This window comes from Phyllostomus discolor, chromosome 3 (assembly GCF_004126475.2).
Source record: "Phyllostomus discolor isolate MPI-MPIP mPhyDis1 chromosome 3, mPhyDis1.pri.v3, whole genome shotgun sequence".
NCBI lineage: Eukaryota > Metazoa > Chordata > Mammalia > Chiroptera > Phyllostomidae > Phyllostomus > Phyllostomus discolor.
Window position 1 is genome coordinate 83,057,137 of NC_040905.2, and position 27,383 is coordinate 83,084,519.

Sequence of the window (27,383 nt, forward strand, 5' to 3'; positions counted from 1 at the left end):
AGTGGGGAGCGGAGTGAGAAAGGTAGGTGGCCAATTAGAGAAAGGCATTTCACAAGTAAACATTTTTTAAAGCAGACAGTTGACCAAAGATACTGAGGTTGGAAAATAGAAAATTTACTCAGGAAACTCTATGTAAAACTGAATAGATGGCATGTGAGAACCCCTCAAAGAAGTGTATTATAATATTAGAGCAAAGAAATGCATTGAAGCTAGGTAATGAAAGGATTTGAACATCAGACAGAAAGTGATTTCATTATTTACATAGGACAGTGACATATAATAGGCCTTGATGTTACTGGTCCTGAAAGCAGGAAAACTAGTCAGGCAGTTATAATCCACACAATCCATAATGAAGTCCTGAGCCCATGAGTAGAATGATGGTAGCCCAAAGGAGGGGACCAAACTCAACAGGCACTACAGCAGAGAAAGCAAAAAGGGATGGGAGCGGAACAGAAGCATGTCAGAGAGGTCTGCTGTGTCAGATGCCTGACCTGTCTAACGTGAGCAGCAGAGGCTGCAGGTGCCATTAATTTCAATAGTGAACACAGGAGTAAGTGAAGGAGGAAGACCAAGATTTTTTTTTGAAAAATTCTTTGGTGATGTAATGAGAGAGTATATAACCTATTAAATTCCATCCAGTAGAGGTGTATTTAATAAACAGTAGAACAATATTTAGGAAATAAGTTTTTTATTGTCACTGAAAGAAACCATAATGAGATTCCCATCTGTGGAACAGCATGAAGATTTGGATGTCGGTAGCTCTCTCATAAATTATTTCAGATTCTTTATTTCAGAGAAGTGCATTTCTTGCTTCACTTTTAAATAGACCCTCCCCCGCACCCCCCCTCCCAAGAAAAAAAAAACCCTCCAAGAATCTAGACTCTTCCTGGCACCTTATAATTCTTTGTATTGGGAATTAACCTCTCATAATATAAACATCATATTTCAGTTTTAATTGCCTTTTGGAAAATACAAACACATTTTATATTTTACTCAGTTAAAAGCCCAACCTTGAGTCCTGGCTGGTGTGCCTCAGGGAACTGAGCTCGAGCCTGCGAACCAAAGCATTGCCGGTTCGATTCCCAGTCAGGGTACATCTTGGGTGTCAGGCCAGGTCCCCAGTATGGGGTGTGCTAGAGGCAACCATACATTGATGTTTCACTCCTTTTCTTTCACCCTCTCTTCCCTTCTCTCTCAAAGTAATAAATAAATAAAATCTTTTTTAAAAAGCCCAACTTTAATGAGTGCCTCTTGGAATTTAAAATGTCTGCATGGTTACTGCCTCCAAGTTACTTTTTGTTGTGATACAGTGTTCTTCCCCATAGCCTGGTGTAAATAGTTTGATAGCAAACATACTTTTCCCTGCTGAAGCAGAGACAGCACTGCTGTGATAGAGTAATGAGTCAGTGTACGGTAGTCTTTCCTCATCCACAGCGTCTCTCTCTGGGGCTTCTGTTATATGCTGTCAGTTGCAGTCTAAAAACGTTAAGTGGAAAATTCCAGAAATAAACAATTAAGAAGTTTTAAGTTGGGCACCCTTATGAGTAACGTGGAGAAATTCCACATTGTCTTGTTGTGCCCCACCCATGATGTGAATCATCTCTTTGTCCATCGTATCCACATTGTATACACATTGTATATGCTACCTGCCTGTTAGTCACCTAATAGCCATCTGGATTATCAGATCTACTGTTATCATATCACAGTGCTTGTGTTAATGTCATCCTTATTTTACTTAATAATGACCCCAAAGAGTAGTGATGCTGGCAGTTCAGACACTCCAAAAAGAAGCCATAAAGTGCTTCCTTTAAGTGAAAAGGTGCATAAAGTACAGTAAGATATTTTGAGACAGAGAGACGATTTTTACATAACTTTTATTACAGTATATTATAATTGTTCAATTTTAGCATTGTTGTACTCCAGTTGTTAATCTCTTACTGTGCCTTATATATAAATTAACCTTTATCATAGGTATGTATGTATATATGTATGTATATATAAGAAAAAACATAGTTTATATGTACAGTTTGGTACTATCCATGGTTTTAGGTATTCATAGATCATTTGTTTGAAATATATCTTCATTGGATAAAAGGGGCTACTGTATTTGATTGTTCAAACAAAAGCCTTTGGAGAGAAGAAAGACCAGGAGGTGGCCAAATAACCAAAATTGGGATTATGTAATTCCAATTAAATGTGTGCTCTTTTGAAAACAGGCAAAGCATTAGAATCTGGCAGTGGAGAGTAAGAGAACTGGAGTGTTCTGATGGATCTGGTTATTTGTGGATGACTACTTTTAATGTAGGAAATTTGAACAATGTTACTTTAATGTGATTGGGAAGAAATTAAAACAGTTTGTAATTTATTACCAGTACTGACAACAGGATATGGCAAAAAAACAAAATGTGGGGATTCTAGTCCTAGCCCTCATGTAGTATGTTGAGTGAGTCTCTTAAACACTTTTTCTTGGGTCATCATTTCCTCTTCCAAAACTGAATGAGTCAGGGATTCCTGAGATAACCCTGAAGCATACCAGAAGGATTCATAGCATTTAAAAAAATGAAGAAAAAAGTTTCTACTTACAGTAAGAGCTTATAACCATTCAAGGAAAAAAATTAAAATCAGCAAAAGGAAAAAGCACATGGGGAAGTCCTAAAGAAGCCAGGCATAAGCCTGTAGGTGTCCTCTCCCACTTGCAAGGTGTTGCTAACCAGGGAAGCCCATTTGAACCTTGGTTTCCAGGGTTTTTATTTGGAGCCAGTCATACAGGTGTGAATCACCCACATGACTGACCTCCACTACTCATTCTCCAGCCTTCCAGAAAAAAACAAGTGGTCATCAGAAATCACACTGTGAGCATAAACTATCTGATTAAATTAGAACCCTCTGGCCCAAGGGCTCAGAGCTCATTTCCCAGAAGCTGGCTAAGGACCAGTCCTGAAGATAGGCCTTTTCCAGTATGTGCAGAATTTGAGCAACACAGGCCTGCTGAGTTAACTCTTCTGCATAAGTGTAGAATTACATGATACTGAAATTCCTTATAATTCTAATGTTTTGCAGATGGATTAGTAACTTAATATATATTGTAAAAAATTGAGTGCTTTTGTTGGTTTTTAAGATGGTTTGGATATTTCTATTTGAAAGGTTAAATTTAAAAAAAAAAAACAAGTTAATACTGATGCTAGAAAATAAGAACGGGATTGAATGTGTAAAAATAAAATGTGTCTTAAACAAGTCAACACAGAGTCCTGCTCACTAATGAATAAGTTCCCAAGTGGAAAGATTAAGAATTTCCAGACTTGAGTCATTTTGAGGAAATCTAAGGAAACTACCTAATTAAGCCCAGTTTCAGAAGCTAAGTTCAGTTAACATTTGATTAGCAATTACTAATATTTTTAATTTCCTTTGCATTGGTGGTAAAATTAAACAGTTTTAAATGAAAAACCTATGCACCATTTTTGTAAAATTGAGTAAAATGCTCATTTTACTTTTCTACTTTAGTGTGAGTCTCTCTTAAACACACTTGAAAGTTCTTTAGTGCAGTATTCTATATTTAGTGCCCCTTAAATAACTCTGGTACCTTCATCTTCCCATTATTTATCCTTGATCCATGGTTTTCCAATTGAGAATAGTTTTATTTGTGTTTCTACTATCTTTTTTTTGTGTGTGTGGCCACTTTTCATATTTCAAATTTCTTTGATATAAAAATCTTCAAAAAAAATTTTTAATAAATTGAAGTATATCTAGGTGTTTGGTTTTTCTCCAAGTCCATATATAAAATAGTGCATTTTGTTCTGCATTTGAAATTATAGAATGTTTGAAATGGTTATATTCAATTTAAAGTAGAGTAAAACCTTTCTAAAATTTGACACTTTATCTGAAAAAAAGTATTGGAATTATTTTTGTATAAAAGAAATCTTCATGTTCCTACCTGGTTAGTCATTTTACTTAGAATTAACCCCATACACTAGAAGTGGCATACTGTAAAATTACTGTAGAAGTACTGAGCTCTTCTTTCACATTTCTAATTAATATCTTCTCAACTGTGTTTAAGTATGGTGCAGGAGGGAACCAAATGACTTTCAACACTGAGTATATATAAAATGTCCTTGGGATACTTACATAGCTTTTATCTTAAAGTGTTTATTGCTGGGTCTGAAAATGAATCTTAGTTTTCCAGTTGTCATGAAATCCTTTCTCAGAAAGAGCAAAGCATTAATTTTTAGCTCACACTGCCTGGTTTATTAGTTAATGTGGTTTCCCAGCCATTCACAATATAATATCTATGTTTCAGTGAGTTCTTAAGTAGTGTTTTACCTTTTCCTATTATAAATAAAAGTTATAGTAATATAGAATACTTTAGAACAATAAGTGCTGTACTTTGCAACACCTAGTGGTCCTCATGGCTGTTTTTTCTAGTATTCTGTTCGATTTGATTCTCTAAAGCAAAGCCACATTGGCAATTCATAATTCTTTGGGAAGTCTGAATTTGACTTCTCTATTGAAAAGAGACTTAACTGACCTCTTTAGATTTTCTCTTTTTCATTCAGAAGTAGGCATTTAAAATTTTTTCATTCTGGTCCAATTTTGTTCAACAAATGTGACATTGTACTAGAAACTAATAGTCAAAGCTAAATAATACACCATTCTTACCATTGAGGCTCTTTGTTCCATTTTTCTATCAAGAAAATGAAAGATAAAGATGAATAAAAGCATAAATTATTCCCTGATCTTTTTTTTGTAGTTGCAGGGGCATTTTTCTTTTGACTGGGTGGTTTATTGCCTGACCTTGTTCAGGCGTGCTTCCTTCTCTTGCACTTGAAGGTGAACTGTTTCCAGCAAGCTGGTTAGAGTGTACTGCCACTTCTAAATAGCCAGAAAGCTGAAATTGTTAAAGCTCTTTAATGTTCAAGACTCTAAATATCATTTGTCTTTCAGAGTTCTCTACTTTACCTATATTAGGGCTTTTTGGAGTTTTATCCACAAAGCCTGCAGTCTTACTTGCTTTTCAAATCTCTTGTGGGGAACCTTCATTTATAATGAAGCAAGTGTGTGTATTGTCAGGTAAGGTACCACCACCACCACAAATCCAGGAAATTACCTACCATCCCAGGCATTCCTTGAAAATTGTGAATTATTTAAGATTTTAAATCATTTCCCAGTGTCTTCTACAGTTTAAATTGCTGATCTAGTAAATCCTGGTACATTTTGCTCTAGTAAACATCAATTTGAAGGGTAGTTAATGTATTCTTCAAATATGAGTAATTTAAATTTTGTGTTTAAATTAAAACCTGTTGTTAAAACTGTTAAATTCAGTCCAAGAAAAATGAAACAGCTGTTTAAAACTTCTTCTCATAAAATATATTAGACATCCTGAATTAGAATGTATATAAATCTAGAATTTAGAGCATTTAAGAGAGATGATTTGTAAATCCTGGCAGTTTAGCATGAACCTCCCCAAAAGACTCCACTGCAAACTCAGGATTTAGAAAGGCTGTGGATTAAATTTTCTCTTATCTTCTGAGGGGAATACCGGTATTTGTGGCATCTCTTCATTTGTGATAACACATCAAAAAGCATCTTATTCTGAAAGGCAATACATGTGGAAAGAATAACTTAATAGTATATTATTATTGCAGTTTCTGCATTGTCTAAAAACCCATTTGATTTATGAGTTCTTCAATATCTACTATGATAGCACTAAACAGATATTTCATTTATGGCACAACATTTCTGTCAACACAGTCTTCCTTCTTAAATACCATTTTAAAATTTTATTAAGAACTGTATTTTAGGCAGTAATAGTCCCTTTTAATTACACTAAGGCATTAGACAAACTGGCCCCAAAATACTGAAGTATGAGTGTTGCGATAAGGAAAGCCTAAGCCAGCTAGGTGCATATAAATTTCACTTTGATAGTTTTAATGTAAATATTTAATTCTGGGCATTATTTATAGCACATGATACTTGTACCAATAATGTGGTGTAATGAGTTATTTTATAAAACGAAGATTGGTAGGAAATAGAAAATATAGTAGTACCCTAATGCTGCTGTAACAGATGACCACAAATTTAGTGTTTTAAAACAACAGATTTATTATCTTAACAGTTCTAGAGATCAGAAATCTTAAAATCAAGATGTTAGCAGGGCTGTATTCATTCTAGAGACTTAGGGGATTATCAGTTTCTTGCCTTTTTTTCAGCGTTTAGAGCCACCTGCATTGCTTGATTCGTGGACTTTGGCACTAGCTTCAAAACCAGCAGCGTACATTTTCATTATCTATCTGTCTATCTTTATATGCATATACATTAAGTGACCTGATAATTATTAATATAGGAAATTTTCATTCTTTTTTTCAAGTATATTTTATTGATTATGCTGTTACAGCTCTCCCATTTTTCTCCTCTTTATCCCCCTCCGCCCTGTACAGCCCCTCCCAAGAGCATTCCTCCTACCCTTTTAGTTCATTTCCATGGGTTGTACATGTAAGTTCTTTAGCTTCTTCATTTCCTATACCATTCTTAACCTCCCTCTGTCTATTTTGTACCCACAAATTATGTTGCTTATTCCCTGTACCTTTTCCCCCATTCTTCTCCCTCCCCCTACCCACTCATAACCCTCCATGTGATCTCCATTTCTCTGATTCTGCTCCTGTTCTACTTGTTTGCTTAGTTCGTTTTTTGTTTTTTTATGTTCAATTGTTGATTGTTGTGTTTGTTGTTGTTTTACTATTCATAGTTTTGATCTACTTTTTCTTAGATAAGTCCCTTTAATATTTCATATAATAAGGTCTTGGTGATGATGAACTCCTTTAACTTGATCTTATCTGGGAAGCACTTTTATCTGACCTCCCATTCTAAATGATGGCTTTACTGAATAGAGTAATCGTGGATGTAGGTCCTTGCCTTTCATGACTTGGAATACTTCTTTCCAGTCCCTTCTTGCCTGCAGGCTTTCTTTTGAGAAATCAGCTGATAGTCTTACAGAAACTCCTTTATAGGTAAGTGTCTCCTTTTCTCTTGCTGCTTTTAATATTCTCTCCTTCTCTTCAGTCTTGGGTAATGTAATTATGATGTGCCTTGGGGTATGCCTCCTGGGGTCCAACTTCTTTGGGACTCTATGAGCTTTCTGTATTTCCTAGAAGTCTATTTCCTTCATTATGTTTTTCAAATAAGTTTTCAATTTCTTGCTACTCCTCTTCTCCTTCTGGCACCCCTATGATGATACGGATGTTGGAACATTTAAAGATGTCCTGGAGACAGGAATGAGCCTCTCCTCATTGTTTTGAATTCTTGTTTCTTCAGTCTCTTCTGGTTGAATGTTTATTTCTTCCTTCTGTTCCAAATCATTGATTTGAATCCCGGTTTCCTTCTCTTCACTCTTGATTCCCTCTATATTTTTCTTTATTCCACTTTGTATAGCCTTCACTTCTTCCTTTATTTTGCAGCCATACTAAATCCTTTCTGTGAGCATCCTGATTACCAGTGTTTTGAACCCTGAAGCTGATAGGTTGGTTATCTCTTGGTTGCTTTTGCTTAGTTGTTTCTATGGAGTTTAATCTGTTCCTTTATTTAGGCCATATTTCTTTGCCTCATTGCACCTGTTATGTTGTAAGGGGTGGAGCCTTAGGTATTCACTAGGGCAGGGCAATCCACTTTGCTGTGCTGTGGGGCTGTGTGTGGCGGAGGGGTCAGAGAGGAAACAGCTCTTGCTCAGCTCTCAGCTGGCTTTCAGTCACTTTTGCCACTACCCACAAGCAAAATGGGCCCTTCTGATACTGATTCCCAGGTGGGTAGGTTTTCATACATTCTAGGACCTTGTGGGTCTCTCCAGCGGATTCTCCTGTGAGACTGGGAGTTTCTGCTGCTACCTCAACCCCCACAGGTTTTTACAGCCAGAGGTTTTGAGGCTTTATTTCCCTGTGCTGGAACCCTGGGTTGCATGGTTGGTCTTACCCCCTAGTTGTTTCTTCTGGTTAATCCCATTTATCTGCACACAAATGTGGGATCCCTAGTGCATCAGCCACTGCCTCGCCCACCCAGTCCTCCAGCCACTGCTTTCCCAGGCATCCTGTCTACCCTGGCTGCCAGTCTGCCCTCCTACAGTCTAGATGAATTTTTCTTCTTTAACTCCTTGGTTGTCGGATTTCATACAATTTGATTTTCTGGCAATTCGGGTTACTTTTTGTTTTAAAATTTGTTGGTATCCTCCTTTTGGTTGTGTGAGGAGACACAGTGTATCTACCTATGCCTCCATCTTGGTTGAAGTCTCGAAAATTTTCATTCATATATGATCTTAAAGTGATCCATCATTCCCATAGTGGAATGCATATCAAAGTAAAATTCTCTTCAACATGAAGAAGGGTATGTGATGAATTTATAACCATCTAAACATGGTTAGTGATTTTACTTACTTTGTGTGTGTATGTGTTTTAATTTTCTAACGTAAATCTGGATTAAATCCTAGAATAATAGAAAAGTATTTTATGACTGAGTTTTTCAATTAAGAATTAAATTAAGTATTTCTCAATAAATCTCTACATTTCTTTATAAATTGATGAGATTGCCAATGCCCTATGTCATTAAAATAAGTAAAAATTTAAGCTTATGTATTCTTAAATTAACATTTTGAATTATTTTAATCTTATTTCTATCAAGGAAATGTTTTTATTCTGGAGATTTTATGACACATTGGTTTTCCTGGCTTTTGTAGACTCTGAATGTAGTTGTTTTAGGGAGATTAGCTCTTAAATTTATTTTGCTATGGCTGTTTTTCATAGCATGCTCATTTCTTACTGTGTGTGATAGGAATTGTTCTTTTCTAAAATTAAGAATTTATTTAATATAATATTTCTTAAAAACAAAACATAGGAAGGAATTTAACTCAATGACAGTTTAAAATTAGATTTATAACTAAAATTACTTTTCTTGTGTGTGTGTTTTTTTTACAGGAATTGAAACCTGATATAGTAACGAAATCTGCTCTTGGTGATGATATCAATTTTGAAAAAATCTGCAAAAAGGTATATCTGCAGGGGGCTTTATTTTATTTTATTTTTTTAGGAAAAGTTTCTTATTTACATTTTTGACTTTTTCCTTTGTGGTTTCTCATCAAAAAGCCAGGTTGTATAAGTATATAATGAATTTTCCCCACTTGCACTCCAGTATTGCCACCAAAGAAAATATGGTAATTTATGAATTGTGCTTTGATATGTTATCAAACTTTCAAGGTCTTTAAAGGTATGTTGAACTAAATACAGTTGCTATGACTTAGATAGCAGTTTGTCAGTCTTACATATTCAAACAAAGAATCATTATTTTTATTCTTCCCAAATCATTTTCTTGAATATTTCTCTTAAATCCTGCATTTACCCTGTGAACCATTATATTTAACCCCCATTTTACAAATGAGAGAAACTGAAAGATTGTAGTGAGGTGATTAAGCTACTCCATGATTTTGTGGCAATTAGGACTTTACCCAGATCATTTGGCTCTTGGATTTACCAGTCCTGCTTCTTCTTACTTGTCTTTTTATATTTCCTCCCACTTTGCTAATGCCTCCATAAGAGAGTTCCAGCCTATGGAGAGTTCCAGCCTCCATAAGAGAGTTCCAGCCATAAGAGGACAGATTTTGGGTTGACTGATTTTTCTGTATTGCTTTTCTGTTTTCACTTTCATTGACATTAGCTCTACTCTGTATTATTGGTTTCTTGCATTTGTGTTTACTTTGTACTTCTAGTTTCTTAATGTAGAAACAAATTACTCATTTTGGACCTTCCTTTCTACTGTAAGCATTTAATGCTCTAAATTTCCCTCTAAGAACTACTTTAGCTACATCCCATATATTTGATGTTGTGTTTTCATTTTATTTGAGTTCAAAATATTTTGAATTTCCCTTGAAACTTTATCTTTGACCCATGGTTTAATTAGAAGTATATTCTTTAATTTCTGAGCAACTGGGGAATTTTTCCGGGTATATTTTACTACTGTTATCTTTATGATACATGAACATACCTTTTTTTTTTTTTGAACTTTATTATTTGGGTTGTGGCTTATCTTGGTGACTGTTTTATGTGTTGTTGAAAACAATATGTATTGCATTGGGATCTGTGTCCTATAAATGTCATTAGGTCAAATTGGTTGATGCTGTTGTTCAGGTGATTTATATCTTTACCAATTTACTTCCTGCTTGTTATATTGATTACTGAGAGAGGTATGTCACAGTCCCCAACTAGAAATGTCAGGTTGTCTATTCCAGCCTTAAGCAAAAAAAAAATACTGTTATTCTGTATTTATGTAGACTAGCACAGACTTCTGTACAATTAATTGTTGCTAGACATGTTAAATGTTAAAGTATTTTATTGTAAGAATGCCAGAATATAAGTGTTTTGTGTGCTGAGGAGCATGAGGATTTGTTGTTGCCATCATTGTCCTTGTCAGAAGCAACATCAAAGTCATGAGCATGATGTTACAACAGCCTCTTTTCATTACTGTGGTTTTATGGTACACATTATTTCATAGGATTCACTCATAAAAATGGGAAAATTTTGGGTTTTTTATAGTTTTAAACTTGCGGTTTGGTCTATATCTCACACAAAATAATGACACCTTAAATAGAATATTGGTAATGGTATTTTATACCATATTTTTATATGGGAGAATATATTTTTGTTTTCTCATGAGAGTTTAAAAAAAAAGTTTAAGCTTTTTACCAGAGTGAATTATTTTGAACTTTTTGGTTGCTAGTTCTAAAAGTATTTTAATGTTTAATTTGTGGTGAGAGTGAAAAGTAATTTATTTTTAGTTCCTTAATAATATTATGTTTTCATCTGAACTCTTAACAGTAACGCTTGGCAATACTTATCACTTAACTTGAACTTGGAAATATCCAAAATAAAATATCCTGTGTCTTTATTTTTTAACTTCTCAGCCAGATTATTTTCACTTTGAGAAGTTTAGTAGCAGTTAATGTATGTGTGATATATGTAAAATGAGTATTTTAGGGTATGGTCTGTCGTCAATTTACATACAGCCCTTTGTTCAACATTCCAGTGTTTGAAATATCATTTAAATTGAAAGTGGGGAAACAAACATCTATATTAGCTTATCAGTATTTTGTAATAGTAAAGTCATTTGTATATAACTGGATTTGTAGGCATGTGATGTGTAATAGTAATTAGATGAAAAGTTGAGGATCTATGTGACTGAAATGTTGTGAAGTGAAACCTGATTACATTTCTGCTCTTTTGTACCTTCCTCCAACAAAAGAGGAAGGAAGGGAGGTTGAAAGGAAGGAAGGGAAAACATTTCTGTTTCATCCAAGTTCTTTAGAGATCCTTGAGGGAGTTAAAGCCAAGGGAAACTGCCCTGCCTAAGAATCCTTTCAGTTTCCTCCTAAGCTGTTTGATTTCAGTGATGTTGTTACTATTTTATTTCATTTGTGATGTTCTTCCACTGAATTCAAATTCTTCCATGTCAAAATATGTTAATAAATTAAACCTCTCTAAAAAAGTGAGGCAGGCAGTAGATGTCTGGGAGGGAGGACTGATTAATAATAATTCATTTGCCATTGGAAGGGAGCTCAGTGGAAGATGACCAAATAGGAAATAAGGATACTTACATAGAGCTCTGCACATTTGAGGTTATGGGACCGTTGGAGTAGAGCAGACCAAACCAGTTTTTATGACCTTTTGCAGCTTTCACAGATTTTTATGCACTCTTATCTCAGTTGATCTTTAGAAAGTATAAAGCAGTCATTGCATATAGAAAACATTCTTGTGTGTGTGTGTGCACATGAGTGTGTATATGTGGTAATAGTAGTAGTGCTTTATTTTTCAAATAAAGGAAAGGGGGTAGAAAAGTTAAGTAGCCAGTTAATATGTGTATGATGAGAGTTTAAAGCTAGAGAGTTTAGGGACTGGAACACTGACATTTCCAGACAGCTGTTGCCAAATTTTCAGGTCTCAGTTCAAAACATCTGTTGCATGGATAGCAATTGGCTAGACACTGTGGAAGATATAAAGGGAATAGATGACAATATTTTCTACAGGACTATGTAATCCAGTAGAAAATAAAAGACAGTTATTGTTAAACAGTTTTAGGATAAAGGAAAGCAAATAGATATTGGTTAACATGTACCAGTTACCTGACTAATTAGGTGCTTTACATATGTTAGCTTTCTCAGGGAAGATGATGATAACCTCATTTAACACATAAGACAATGGGCCCAAAAAGGTCAAAAATATACTGTAGTCAGGCAGTAGGAAATGGCAGATCCAAGACCTAAACCCAAGTTTCTTGTTTCAGCCTATGAAATGAAAGTTTAGGACAAAAGGATGGAGTGAGCTTCCATATATGTAAAACTGCATTTTAGAATCATGGTGTTAACAGGGATTATAGGTTCAACAGATGCAGAAAGTCTCTTGGTCCCTTAAATATGAACTCTAAACCTTAGTTTACGTAGTTGCCACACTTCTTCAAATTTAGTTGAATGGACTATTTCTCATTTTCTCCCTAAATGTGTTTTGGTAAGCACAAATATTCATGTGTTGATTTATATCTGTAGGTAAAACCTAGAATTGAAATTAAGTCCAATTAATATTGAAAGTACTGCTGCTAGTATTCTGCTTCTGCCAATTCACGTAGAGTCAGTTTGTTTTAGGCGTCATTTCACAGGAATGGATATTGCATGTAAGAGCTTTTTCATTTTTAGACTGTTGTTTATATTTACATGTACATTCTCAAAATTCTCTTCAAAATTGAACACCAAATGCTTTGTGCTCACAGTAAATCCCATATGCCAAAATAAAAATTTTCCATTAAAAAATTAGGTGTTTTCCCTTTTTTATTTCATTTATTTGAAATGGAAGAAACTGGAGGTGTGTTAAACCACAGTTTCCTGAGAATTTTCCATGGCAGACATTGTGTCAACTTTAAATAAGGAAAGCTGTGGTTTCTTTCATACCCCTCAATATTGTGAAGACTTTCATGCAGGTGTAAAAACTTTATTCACAGAGACTACTTAGCCTTATAAACTTCAAAATAAATTTATTTAAATTTAAGGTGTATGACGGTATTTGAAATTTTTCTATAAACCTCCAAAGCATTTTCTGTCTCTCCTATGAAGTTTATCACATTCTGCCTTAGAATAGTTATTTGTACATTAGTCTTAACCTTTTAAATTAGAACAAGATTATGATCCTCAAAAGAGGGTGTTTGTCTTTATGTATAACACCATGCCTTCAATATAACAAGTCATGTTTAATGTAAATACAAATATAAATATGACTACATATAAAGAGGGAGAAAGTAAGTGAGGAGGGAAGATGGACAGGAGAGAAATTAAGGAGAAATAAACCAAGTCCGTGGTAACAGAGGCTGCCTGCCTATTCTTGTGAGTTCCTACAGTAACCCAGTGCCTTTAGCAAATTGCCACAGAGACCCAAAGCATTGCCAAAGGTGTGAATCTGAGCCTGCTTGCTTCACAAGCCTCTTTGTTTTGTTTTGTTTTGTTTTGTTTATTGTTTATATATGATTTCTTTTCACAAAGGTTAGAGAGGGGCTTGGAGTTGGGTCACAAAATGAAAGAAAGTTGTCTCAGTTTGAAATAAAACTTGTATTTCAACAACTATACTCATACTAGATTGAAATCAGAAACCTAACTTTGATACATGTAGCTCTTAAACTGCTTGATTTAAAGAAAGTTAGTTAAAAATCAGACTTTATAAATTCCAGCAATCATTTAAACTTTTCTTTGTCCTAAGTAAAAAATGTCAAATTTAACACTTTAAATTAACTTTAACTTTATTCTTCATAAAGCAATTAAAAGTTATTCATTTAATTTTTTAAATTTAAATTTTAACAAGAGGTAGAGGGAACACAGATCAAATATTTTATTTAATAGTTATATCAGCAGTTTTAACCTGATTTCAGTATTACATAGCCAGTTTCCTAACACAAGCCTGTATTTTCTGAACACACCGCTGTCACATATGGCTGCATTAACTAACTGTATACTGCACACTCCAGTTGTGGCAACTCCTGCATGAGTGGCAGGCCTGGGATTATGCAGTGCAATGACTTTTTAAAAATTAATCTCGCTTCTTATTAGCCTGGTATTTTCCCCCAAATAAATCCTCCACAAAGGTTGCAACATAAATACACAGTTATAGAGAAAGACATAACAGATAATGCCTTTATTTATTAGATTAATGCACAATTGTAAAATTTTAAACTTATTTTAGAGCCTTTTTAAAAAAAATACAGAATTTACTGAAATTGCATCATTAAGTCACTCTGATATCTTCCAGGGCAGAGAAATAACATTGGTAAATAAACTCAACCATAAAATGATTGTTAACGAAACAGTATTTACCCCGAGTCAACACTAGACATGCAGGTATTACCACTGCTCTTATGAAACTTTTTATAACTAAGATGGAAAGTTGTAGCTAACTCTGGAAAGGAAAGTGCCCAATTCATCACAGCTTTTAGCAAGTTGTCAAAGCAGGGATTTGGGAACAGTAGTAGATATGTTTTGGGCAATTATACATGAATACATTGTCAAAACCTACTAGGATTCCTAGAATATTTTATCTAAAAATGTGAAATTAACCCCTATGATGAGAATAGTTACTTTCTAATTTATTTGTTTTATAAATACATATGTTCATATATTGGGGATTATCTTTGAAGCAGATTTTTAGTTGCTTCAGGAAATATTCTGAAATAAGCAGTTAAATAGCTGCTGCTGGAGGGTCCTCTTTGCCCTCATAACCTGAAGAAGGGCAGGCTCCTGTGGTGTGTATAATGGTTGGTTGTCAGGGCTAGTTGTTTTAGTTGTCATTGTTGCTGTATTTACATTACATGTGAATGTTCTGGGAACTGGCCTGAGGACTAAAAGGTATTGGCGCTGCATTGAGTATCAGATTGTTTCCACTAAGCCAGAATCTTCACTTACCTCACCATTCAAGGAGGCACAGTTAGTGCTCTAACCAGTTGCCTTGATTTGGCAACAGAAGTGTCTGTTGGTGATGTTTTTGTTCTGAACTTAACTTCTAAACATCAGGAACCTGCTGATTTTTAACATTTTTTTCAGTTTATCCCCATGAAGTATTCTACTTGCATGTAATTTAGAGCAGGTGTCACACACACCTTTTTCCATAAAGAGACCCTATGGTAAATATTTTAGGCTTTGCAGGCCATACAGTCTCTGTCACAACTAGTCAACTCTGCCACTGTGACATAGTGCAACCGTATGTAGTATATGAATGAATGAACTTGGCTGTGTTCCCATGAAACATTATTTTTAAAAACAGGCAGCAGGTAAGAACTAGCACATGGGCCAGTTTGCTCACCACCCGTTAAAAGAATCAAATACTTCTATAGGGTTTCTTTCTGAAACTGAAAGGTTTTTATTAGTTTTTACCACTTTCAAATTCAGTTGATTTTTACAGAATTTATCCCCACATCATTCTTTTTTCATTAATACACTTTAAGCTGTAGCTGTTGACATCCTGCTGTGGTCTGTAAGGATTTAGATCTCATTCCTTCTCCATGTCATTTATGTACCTTTTCATCCTCCTAGTATATGTGAGCCAAATTTAGATTAGTTGAACATTTTATGATTATTTTGACTAGAAGTCACATAGTGAGTAATTACTTTTCCTTTTCTACATATTTTTATTTCCTATAGCTTTATCATTGTTATGTTTATTTTGTAGTTTTCTGTCTTCTTTCTAATGTAACACCAAACTCCTCAACAGTTAACTGAAATCTCCTCCAAAGTTATTTAATACACCAGGTGTTCCAAATCTAAATCTTTTGTCACCATCCTGGTGATTTCTGTTGCCTGATCTCCTCTTCCTTATATCCCATGCTTTCCTCATTTTTTTTGTGTCCTTCATTTTAGCGGAGCAGTAGCTTCTTGGGAGAAATGTTCAAGGGATGTAATAAACTTCTTTAAACCTTGCATGTCTCAAAGTGTTTTTATTCTTACCTAGTTTGAAAATTATTTTTCTACAGAAATATAGAAGCATCCCTCCATTGTCTTTTGACCTTTGATTCTGATTCCTGAATTGTGTGTGTGTGTGTGTGTGTGTGTGTGTGTGTGAGAGAGAGAGAGAGAGAGAGATTTGTACTTTTTTTTCCTTCTGAAAGTTTGTAAACCTCAATATTCTGATGTTACTCTAATATATTGTGTTGAGTCTTTTCACCCTGAAAAATCATGTCCTTTATTGGGGGTTCTGTGCTACAGCTTTTATGTTTTTTATAAAACTCAAGCAAGCATGTTTGACCCATAAACTTCAGCAGCCCAGCTTCTTACTGAGTGATTCAGGTGGTCCTGGTGCAAGATTTGCACCAGGTATAATTTAAAGACATAATTCTGGGTGACATTACCTAGATTAGTCTTTCAAACAGAATAGATTTCAAACTGTCATCATCTTGCTTTTACTTAGATACTCATAGGTTTGATTACTGGAAGGGGGAAAAATCCTTATATTGGACTATCCATGAAGGATAAATTCAAAATTAAGACATTTGAAGCTGGTAGTTCTATTTTAAGACACCAATGAAATTTACTCACTTTATGGAATGTTTATGGAGTGCCAAGCTACTCTTACCTGTTACTGTTGTGTAGGCACTGGGTCTACAGCAGTGAAGAAGACAAAGTCTGCTTTACAGATAAGCAAATATCTGCACTGGCATGAAGTACTGGGTGTGTGAAATAATCAAGGAATGAGGGAAACTGTTGTGTGAGTTTAGATAACATTTTAGTAGAGACCTGACTACAGTGAGATGATCAGTCTTTGAAAGTAGAGTGTTCCAGGTAGAGAAGATCTTTCGATGGCAGCCTAAGCGTCAAGAACAGATAGCATGACCTGGTTATATATAAAAGTTCACTGGGACTGTTAGAGGGAAAATTGGCTGTGGGGGAGCAAGATGTTAAGGAGGGTGATCAGGTGTGAACTTATTACATTGGTCCGAGTGAGAAGACTGTTGGTGAGTTGGTCAAAGACAGTAAGAGTAGAAATGGTGAGAAGTGATTGGTTCTGTGTGTATTTTGCAGTTGGACCCACAGGATTTGCTGAAGAAATCATTTTGAGATGTGAAGGAAGGATAAATATAATGGAGGAATCCTTTGAGTTTTAGGCCTGCAAACCAGAAAAATTGAAATTATGTGCAATAAGATGGGAAAGGTTATATATAGTAAAAGTAGGTTTGAGAAGAAAATCAAAGAATTCTCTTTTTTAACTATCAAGTAGGTAGTTGGCTTATATGAGTCTATAGCTCAAGTTAGAGCTGGAGGTAGAAATTTGGAAGTATCAGCCTACATACGATTTTTAAAGCAGTTAACCCAAATTATAAAATTTCTAAATTTATAAATACATTAAATATTAGGTGTAATCTGTTCGTATTGAGTCATCATCCTATTTTTATAAAGTGTTGGCTATAATCTAGGCACTGGTGGGAGGCGAGAATGCAATAGTAACACTGGACAAAATGTAAGTATATAGGATGAGGTAATTTCTAGGTATCTATTAAATGGAAGTGCATACATTAAAATAGTTGTAAGTTATATCATTGAGTTTAATGCTGCATGTCATTTGATTCTTTCATATTAATTTAGTTGTAATTTGGTCTTTTAAGTTCTTCGAAAGGATGAGCTATATTATATATCTTTAATATCATGCGTGATGCTTATCACAATTTTGGAAAGATATTAAGTACCCAAAGAATATTTACACAGTAATTATAATTGTTCGAGGCCACTGGTATTTTTGTCAGTGTGAATTTTATTGTTCAATTTACAGCCTGATTCTACTGCGACTGAAAGAGCAACTGCCAGATTAGCAACACACCCTCTTCTGAAGAAAAAAATAGATGTGCTAAAAGGTACGAATTAAATGACTTTTAAACCCTGTACTTAAATGTATTTGTGCCCATTATTTTGACTGAGTGGCTTTTGTTTTATTTGTATTTTTGGTTTTTTATCCTTTCAAGGAATGTTTTTTTAAGAGAGAGGGAAAGGAAAGGAGAGAGGGAAAGAAGCATCAGTGTGTGGTTGCTTCTCACGCACTCCCCACTGGGGACCTGGCCTGTAACCCAGGCATGTGCCCTGACTAGGAATCGAACCAGTGACCCTCTGGTTCACAGCCCATGTTCAGTCCACTGAGCTACACCAGCCAGGGCTCAAGGATCTTTTGTATTATGAATATCTCTTTCAAATATTTCCATACATCGGAATAGGCTTGAATATATGGAAGGTATCTGGTATCTGAAGAAAAACTAAATCTGTGTTTTTTCCTAAGTTCTACTATGTGAATATATACTATATGTTCATGGTAATGTTGAATACAATTTTCTAATTATTGATGTAATTCATATTATTACTTGTGATGTTGCCACTACTAAGCCACATAATTTTCATTTATGTGTGTATATTGAATTAAATGCTTTTGTCACTGAGGATATTTATTTTTATGTCTGAAAGCCAATTTATAATGTTCTACAATTATATCAATATATTATTCCTACAGAAATTAAAGTTGCCGTTTTTAAAAATTTATTTGCATCCAGCAATGTTTTTACTCTTCTTCAAAACTCCAAGGCATGAAATGATGGGAGGTATTTTTGTTTTAGGATTTTATTTATTTATTTTTAGAGAGAGGGGAAGGGAAGAAGAAAGATCAGGGTGTAGTTGCCTCTGTTGTGCCCCCAACCAGGGACCTGGCCTGCAACCCAGGCATGTCCCTGACTAGGAACTGAACCAGCGATCCTCTGGGTCACAGGCCGGCCCTCAATCCAGTGAACCACACAAGCCAGGACTTTTTAGATTTTAAATGGATACTCCTGAGCATTCTTTTAAGTTTGGTTTCTAAAAAGTTAATAGATTTCTTTGTGAATTCAGACCCATTCACTATATATACAGTCATGCATCACAAAACAACAAGCATACATTCTGAGAAGTGCATTGTTAGGGCATTTCATAATTATGCGAACATCATAGAAGGAGGGCATTTAACACAAGTAGATGGTATAGCCTGCTAGACACCTAGGCTCCATTGTAATCTTATGGGACCACCATCATATATACTGTCCATTGTTGATGGGAACGTCGTTGTGGAGTACATGATTGTATTTAATATAATGTACAAGTAATCCTAAATGTTTGTGAGTAATTTTAGAAACACTATACTGGAACAGTGACATTTTATATTATTTGTTCACTGCTGATACAAGTCATATACTATTTCTCTTGCAGCTGCTGTCAAAGCCTTTAAAGATGCGAGACAAAATGATACTGAAGCTCAGTCATCAAAGAATACTTCAGAAGAAAAGTATTCCAAGGACACTTTGGGTTCAAGTGATGATGCCATTAAGTCACAGCATGAAGGAGCTATTGTCAGTGAGCAGAAAGACAAAGAACCCAAAATGTTGGCGAAGAAATCAGTAAATAGTTCAAAAGAAAAAATAGCCAAGATGGAACACGGGTCCAAAACAGTGGACATTCCAAATTCTCCATCAAAGCCTTCTGAAAAGGATTCTGTAGTTCCCTATGAACCCCAGAAAATACCTGCTAACCGAAAAATGAAATCATTATGTCAAAACACAAAAAAGGAAGTGCCCAAGAGCTCACTTGGTGAAAACAGTGATGGAGAAGAATTACACGAAGAAGAGAAGGAGTATTTTGATGACAGCACAGAAGAAAGGTTTTACAACCAGTCTTCCGTGTCTGAGGATAGTGACAGTGGTGATGACTTCTTCATTGGGAAAGTCAGACGGACACGAAAGAAGGAAAGTAATTGTCATTCTTCAGTTGTAGAACAGAAATCCCCCCAAAAGGTGTCCCCTGAAGAGCATATACTTGAAACCCATCAGGGTATAAGAAATGACAAAAACAAGCCAAGTACGGAAGGAAGGAAGTTTGAATCAGTGTTTTTCCACTCTTTATCTGGATCTGAAAGCTCTAGAAGGTAATTATATTTTTGTGTTCTGAAATAATTATGAGCTTTAAAAAAATGTTAAATATTTACACATCCTAATAATGAGAGAAGAGGTTACCTGTCATACATAATTCTCATTTGTACAAAATACATCCTGTGACTTTGACCTCTCCAACTTTATATTGGGATGATATATACAAATACACATATGGCAATGACACATTTATTCAACTTCATAAGAAAATAAGATGTAATAGCCAAATAATTTTTCTAGCTAACTTAAGTTTATCCCTTCAGTTACCAAAATTTTGAAACTTCGAGTTGGCTTTTGATGAAAACTCTTGAAAATGTCTCACATCTTACTCTTTAAACAAAACTTTATGAATAGAAATATGGTTGGTTTGGGGTTTTTTTGTTGTTATTGTTGTTAACCTAGGGCCATTATTGTGGGCATCAATCATTTTATTATGTATTCCTGTTTCAGTACATACAGCTGCTTGCCCTAACACCGCCTGTTTCTCTAGACGGGTTTATATTTGGTCGTCTGCTGTCTCTCTGCTGTTAACCACTTTTCACAGCTGTTCTGTTATAAATCAATGCATTTATTTTTATACATATTTTTAGTCGGGTAGGGGATATCTTCGCACATGGTAAGCTCATTTCTTCAGTAACAGCTGTTTTCTTCAGTAAACTGTTTTGTTATATATTTATATCTCAGGGATCATTTTTAATAGAACAGAAATATGTGATGTTGAAAATTTGTTGAAAGAAGTAAGAGAGTATGGAAAAGACACACAACCATCTTTGGAGCCTTGAAAATAATTAAAATATTATATCTCCCAAACATGCCTCAAAAGGCAACATTTTTTTCTCATTTGAAAATAACACATCAGTATTTCTTTCCTCTCCCACAAAATGTAAATCTTAATTTTTATTATATGTGACTCATTCTCCTTATGAGAAGATTTTTAAAATTCTTTGTCTAGATCATCCTCAAGAGTAGACACAAGGTAACCAGAGGATATTTTATAGCCAGAAGCTCCTATGAACATAGAGGAAAGGTCCCATATGTTTCTGTAGTAATACTGGGGCCTAAAAAACCTTTGATGAAGCTAAAACCTGGGGCTTTTATAATTTTTTTATAGATTGTTGGTGGGATGAGGGAGTCCATTGAATGAGTTTTATCATCATTTTTATTACATTATCTTCTGAAGTGAGAAGTTCTTTTTTCTTCTTAAATTTTAGTTTTCAATTACAGTTTATGTTCAACATTATTAGTGTCATGTGTACAGCATAATGGGTGGACAGTCATATACTTTACCAAGGGTTGCCCCCAGTATTCCAGTACCCACCTGTCCCATACATAGTTATTATAATATTATTGACTGTATTCCCTATGCTGTACTTTACATCCCCATGACTGTTTTGTAACTACCAAATCGTACTTTTCAATTCCTTCGTTTTTTTTTCACCCAGCCCTTCAAATCCCCTCCCCTCTGGCAGTCGTCAGTCTGTACTCTGTTATCTATAAGTCTGTCTGTGTTTTGTTTGTTCATTTATTTCGTTCTTTAAATTCCACATAAAAGTGAAATCATATGGTACTTTGTCTTTCTCTGTTAGGTCAGAAGATTTATTTATCTTTTTAAAGTCCTAATGGTGTTTTTCTTCTTTTAGAAATTATAGAGAACAGGCTCCGAAAAGCAACACCCCAGGTATGTTATTAATGGCTGCCTCTCCTCCATATACAATTAAGCAATGTTTTGCCAAAGCAGAAGGATGAAAAATTGATTGCTTGGTAGCCTAAATGAATCATGTACATACAGAAATGGAAACAGAGCATCTTATAATTATCAGTATAATTTCTAATTCAGATTGTTTTTTCCCTATGTCCTGTCAGTAGAAAAGATATAGACAAAAATTATTGGGCAATATTGGGTCTGTTTAATTTATCTTGAACTAATTCGTTCTTTAAGTAAGTTGTGTAAGTTATACCTTAGTCAGTGCCATCCTGTTAAACATTCATTAACAAGTATGTCACTTTCTGGGTTGAGAGTAAAATCAAAACATTTTTAAATTAATTTACAATAAATCAAGTTTAATCTATTTGGTTGGGCTGACTTCTGTGTAGATTTCAAACTCTCCTGATTTAAAAATTAAGAATTTATTTACCCCTCACTTTACAGTCCACCGTGAATCAGCAGAGGGTCATTCAAGAATCAAGCTTCTTCTTTTGGCTCCTTCCTCATCCAGGTCCCAGATATTCTCCATTTGGCCAACAGAGGGGAATAAAGTACATGGAGAATTTTGCAGGAGTTATCATGCGCCAGGCCTGAAAGTGGCAGCAGTCAGTTCTGCTGACATTTCTTTAGCCAAAATTCATAATGTGACTCTGTCTAGCCACATGGGAGCAAAAAAATGCAGTCTGACCCTGGGGCCGGGGGTAAAAAGAAAGTAGAATTTCTTGAACACATAATGACCATCCTTTTGATCACCAGACTCCCATTTCACCTTTCTTCCCACACACAGAGCACATTTACCTCCTTCCCAATGAGGCCAACCCAAAGTCCCATCCAGCTCGAAGCCCAGGATTACTGAGTGATGATATGATATACGGTGCTTTCCATCAGGTCTCATGGATGTGACTGCTCAAAGTTTGGTGACCTGAGCATTAAAATAAAGAACTGCCTGCCCCCAACCCATACCAAGTATTTAGTGGCAAAGGAGGGACAGACTAACCTGTCAGCCAGTTCAAGGGAAAATGGAAAGGCACACAACCCATTTACTACCTGAGCAAAGAGAACTCCTAGAGGCAAAAGATGGAAAAGACTGCAAGGAGCAAACAGTGATGAATAAGAAATAGGTTGAGATTTGATAGGTATTTAATGTAGTCTACTATGCATAATACTGAAACCGGTATTCTAAAGTAGGGTGCAGCCATTAAAATAATATAGAAATTTGGCATTGGCTTAGCAGTTTAGTGATAGTGGTAAGAAAATAGATAACCGAGCCTGGAAAGTGCGCATTCTGTGTACTAAAGATAGGAAAGACAGTTGGCAGTGAGAACATGGGAAGCAGGCTCCATGTCTAGAATTTGTAGCACCAGGGTAAGTGGTTGGAAAGAATATAAAGATTATTGATACCTTTTTGGGAATGTACTATAAAAAAAATAAGAAAATAGAAGCTTGAATGTGAGATTTTTATTTTTATGGTCGGGCCTTTTATTTACATTCTGTTGGCTATAACTCAGTTACGTGGGCGTATCTAATTGTAGCCTGATGGTTGTGCACGCAGAAGGAAAAGAAGATTAGGTTTGGCAGACACATGGCCATCTGCCTCATTTACCATATTTTTACAAACATAGGATAACTAAACTAAAGCCATTCCCATTGTTTTCCTAATGAGGACACCCACATGAAAGAGGTTGTTGTTTTTGCTCAACTTATATTTATAGTATTTATCAATTTCTTTACACATATGAATTTACTTTGCATAATTATAAAAATGTTAGTCTAGCAATACTTATTCAAATCTTAGTTGTCACAAAACACTTTCATTAAACATTAACTCTTCATTTTCCATCACTAGAGCCACTTTTTGAGTATTATAAATTTATAGAGCGCATGTGATTTGTACAAAATATGGGACATTTGTATAGGAATTGGGATTTTTGAATCTGTACAGTGATATTTTCGAAATAGTATCGCACACTGTGTACACTTATTTATGAAACATGCCTTCACTTTCTCAAAATACTTTATTGTTCATACTATTACAGTTATCCCAGTTTTCCTCCTTTTGCTTTTTAAGGAAATCTTTTAAAGGCTTTTGACAGTGACATCTAAGTTGCAGTGGAAAAATTATACATCCCCAGGACTGCTTAATATATCCATATTGAACTTTTTGCCTCCCTGTTTTTGTTTTTTTGATTTTATAAACGTGCATTGATTCGTGTCTTTTCAAACTAGTGTATCTCCTACATAGTACTTTGTTAAAATGAATGTATTTGATAATTGCCGCGCCTAATGATTTAAGAGGCTGTAAGGACTAGAATACAAGTTGCCACTCTCTTACCTGGTAGATATAATTTCATGACTAAAGTAAAACTTTGTCTTGTATTTGAGTATATTTACTAATTTACTTTGCAGTTATAACTTTGTTCAGTAACAAAAGAAAGTGAAATCAATTATTAGACCTTTAAAAATAATCAACATTTTCAGATTCAGTATCTTGGTAAAGATGTGTATTTTCTGGCTACATCTGCTTCACACACAGATATAAGCAAATGGTATTTTTTAAGAGAGCACAGCATATATTAGGAGGTATACAATACACACCTACTTACAAGGATTAGGAAGTATATGTCCCAAAGTTGACTGCTTGTGTATATTTCAACTTCTGTTCCAAACTGTTCCTTGTTGGATTTAGATTTTAAATTGTGAGGCATTACATTTCAGCAAAACTAAATTTCTTCTTTACATTGATTTGAAAAGTTGAAATATATTTCTCTTATATGCTGTTTGGGTATATAGTTAATTTTCATTATTTTTGCTTTATCCTCCCAGGTTTTCAGCAAAATGAACCTCAGCTGAAGAATCAGTTTATTAAGCGTGCACAAAGAGGGCCCCAAAACACTGCACAGCAGACACAGCTGCCTCTTCATCCTTCATGGGAAGCAAGCAGGAGGCGAAAAGAACAGCAATCTAAAATTGCTGTGTTTCAGGGGAAGAAAATTACATTTGATGATTGATTAGTATCTCTTTCTGTGAATTTTCCATCTCAATTTTTTTTCTTTCTGTTTTTTCCAGCCCATTATTTAAACTCATATTCGAACAAGTCTCTATGAAGGAGGTATAGAAATAAGTTTATTGTTGTCTTTATTCCCCTTTTTAAGTGTTTTCAAGTTATGTTTATTTTATATAAACCTTCCACAAATAAACTACATAAATTGTTTTTTTTTTAATATGCCCTGGCTGTTCCCTTTATAAAAGAATTATTAAATCTCAGATTTCCCCATTGTGCTTATCATGAAATATACTTCACTGGATTAGGTCTGTGTTTCTTTACCTTGAAAATAAATGTTGAAATATATTTAAAATAATGGAAAAATCTGACAAACTAGCTATTTAAAATATAGATCACCTTTGCTATAAGTTATTCTTGTTAGCAGAATTAAGATAATAATGTTTATTATTATCTTATAATAATAAATCTTATAATGTAAAGATAATGTTTATTATGGGTATACAGATAATAAATTATATAAATAAATACTAATTTTTATTGTTTTAATTATTTGTGATCTTGTACTTTTTGACTGTTTTAGTTTTCCAGGACAGTCTTGGAATTCTGAACTATATTTCAATTATTTAGGCAATAAACTTGTTTAAATATGGCAACACAACCAAAAGTTGGTTTTATATTTCACTGCATATAAATATTTCTGTTAAATCCAGAATGTACAACCTCTAATTACATGGCATGTGCTCTTATAGAAATGTTCTTTGAGGAATCATAGGTTGGAATTGATATGAACAGATTTTGAAGGAAGTATGATTGAAAGAGCATTTCCACTGATGGATGAACAAAAAGGTTATGAGATGCCTCACTGAGGAAGGACTACTCTATACATCAAAGTACTGTCAATAAAAAGAGAATAGGATTTTTAAAATCCTTTCAAAAATTTCATTTTTCTTGCTCTGGGAGAAATTAAAGGTTCTTGGTTAACTAAATAAAAGTAAATTCTGTGTTTTCTATGCATTGGTGCTGTTAATGGCTAGGAAAGCCTTGTGGTTAGCAGGAATTCATAAGCTCTGGAGAGTCATTTCCATCTTTCCGAGAGCTTAAAAATTTAGATAACTTCAGCAATGGAATTTTAAGAGAATATGCAGAAAAAAATTAAGGCTGTGTTGAATGGAAAATTTGTTTTTTCTACTTTTTTAAATTTTATTTTGACAATATCAATTATGTAAGATTAAGATTAATTTCAGTTGAAATTTTAATTATGAAAGTTTATTGAAGGAAAAAGTGAAAGAAGAATGTCTCTCTGCCTACCCAGATTTAGCCAAACTGAGAAGTTGAGAGCACTATCTTCCAAACTGCCAAGTCTGCTCAAGACCTTTTACCCTAATTGCAAGGAGTTAGGGGCCAGCTACTAAATTAGAGAGAACCCACACAACATCACTCTCACTTCTGGCACCAACTACAGGTTCCGAGATGGGGCTCAGGGTGGGGGAGTACGGTTAAATGTGCCCTGTACACTCTCAGGTTCAAAAATTTGCTGGAAAAGCTCCCAGTATTCACTGAAACCTATTATATTCACAAAGTTTATTACAGGGAAAGTGAACAAGTTGTAAACAGTCAAAGGAAGAGATGCATAGAGCAACATCTCTGAGGGTTCTAAAATGCAAAGCTGCTCTTGTTCTCAGAACCCATTATCCTGGCATCAGTATGCAGATTGCCAATCTGAGGAGCTCACTCAAAGCTTTAGTATCCAGAATTTTTACTATGCCTTCAACATCTAAGGCTGATTGCTTAATTGCCCACATGATTGTTTCAGGTGGACTGCTAACCACATAACCCAAAGCCTCTATCCTAAATCACATGGTTTGTCTTTTTTAGTGTAGCCAGCCCCTACCCCAAAGATAGTCCTAGCAGGTATGACATACATTGCTTTCAGGAAGCTGAAGGCAAAAACAGTTCTCTTTGGGCAAGGCCAAGTTCTTCACTATATCCTGCACTAGAAATTCACTTTTACTGCATTTTCTTTTTCCTTGGCTTTCATCCTCCCTCTGCTCCCTTCCTCCTTTCCTCTTCCTCATCCTTGTCTATGTGTCCTCTTTCTGTCTTCCTCCTTCCTCCCCTTCCATCTGCTTTCTTGCTCTCACTCCTTTCTCCTTTCATTTCATTTTTCCTTCTCCTTTATATTCTCTCATTAGAAACAGAGCCATTCTCTATTCCCATGTGTTACCACAATCCAGCTATCAAGTACTCCAATTTTTCCAATCGTCCAATGTCTTTTTACAACAACAGAAAAGCCAGCACCCTAGCATATATTCAGTTGTAATGTCTGGTTAGTTGGGAATAGTTTCTTTCTTAGAATCTCATGACACTGACATTTTTCAAATGCACAGAGGAGTTTATTTTGCATTTTCCCTTTATTTGGGTTTGCCTAATGTTCCCTTTGTTAAGTTCAAGTTAGGCACTTTAGGCGGGAATATCACAGAAGGGCTGTTGTGTTTATCCCAGGGCATGTTAGGAGGAGTCAGGTGATGATGTTGGTGTGGCCTAGCACTGGTGATGTTAATTTTCCTTATTTCAGGTAGGGTCTGTCTGTGAGGTTTCTCTACTGCACAGTTACTCTGCTGGAAAGTTTTTCTCTTTGTAATTAACAGTTATCTTGTAGGGAGATACTTTGAGACTATATACTATTCTAAAACT

The 27,383-nt window shown here is 35.0% G+C and overlaps 1 protein-coding gene and 1 long non-coding RNA gene across 3 annotated transcripts in view; one reads left to right on the forward strand and one right to left on the reverse strand.

The window, feature by feature from the left end:
* Positions 1-24,969, forward strand: part of LOC114511714 (serum response factor-binding protein 1-like) — a 61,979-nt gene extending 37,010 nt beyond the window's left edge. For both annotated transcript variants that reach the window (XM_028530518.2, XM_036020689.1), the window contains 5 exons: positions 8,952-9,023; positions 17,814-17,895; positions 19,265-19,976; positions 21,621-21,658; positions 24,509-24,969. In XM_028530518.2, the coding sequence (XP_028386319.2) occupies positions 8,952-9,023; positions 17,814-17,895; positions 19,265-19,976; positions 21,621-21,658; positions 24,509-24,693 (1,089 nt within the window). In that variant the 3' untranslated portion in view covers positions 24,694-24,969. The remainder of the gene's footprint in view (positions 1-8,951; positions 9,024-17,813; positions 17,896-19,264; positions 19,977-21,620; positions 21,659-24,508) is intronic.
* Positions 8,594-25,137, reverse strand: LOC118499522. Its single transcript, XR_004902018.1, has 3 exons — positions 25,063-25,137; positions 9,259-9,263; positions 8,594-8,604 (listed from the first exon to the last, which is right to left on the reverse strand). It is a non-coding gene; the product is annotated as an uncharacterized LOC118499522 (long non-coding RNA).
* Between the last annotated feature and the right edge of the window lie 2,246 nt (positions 25,138-27,383).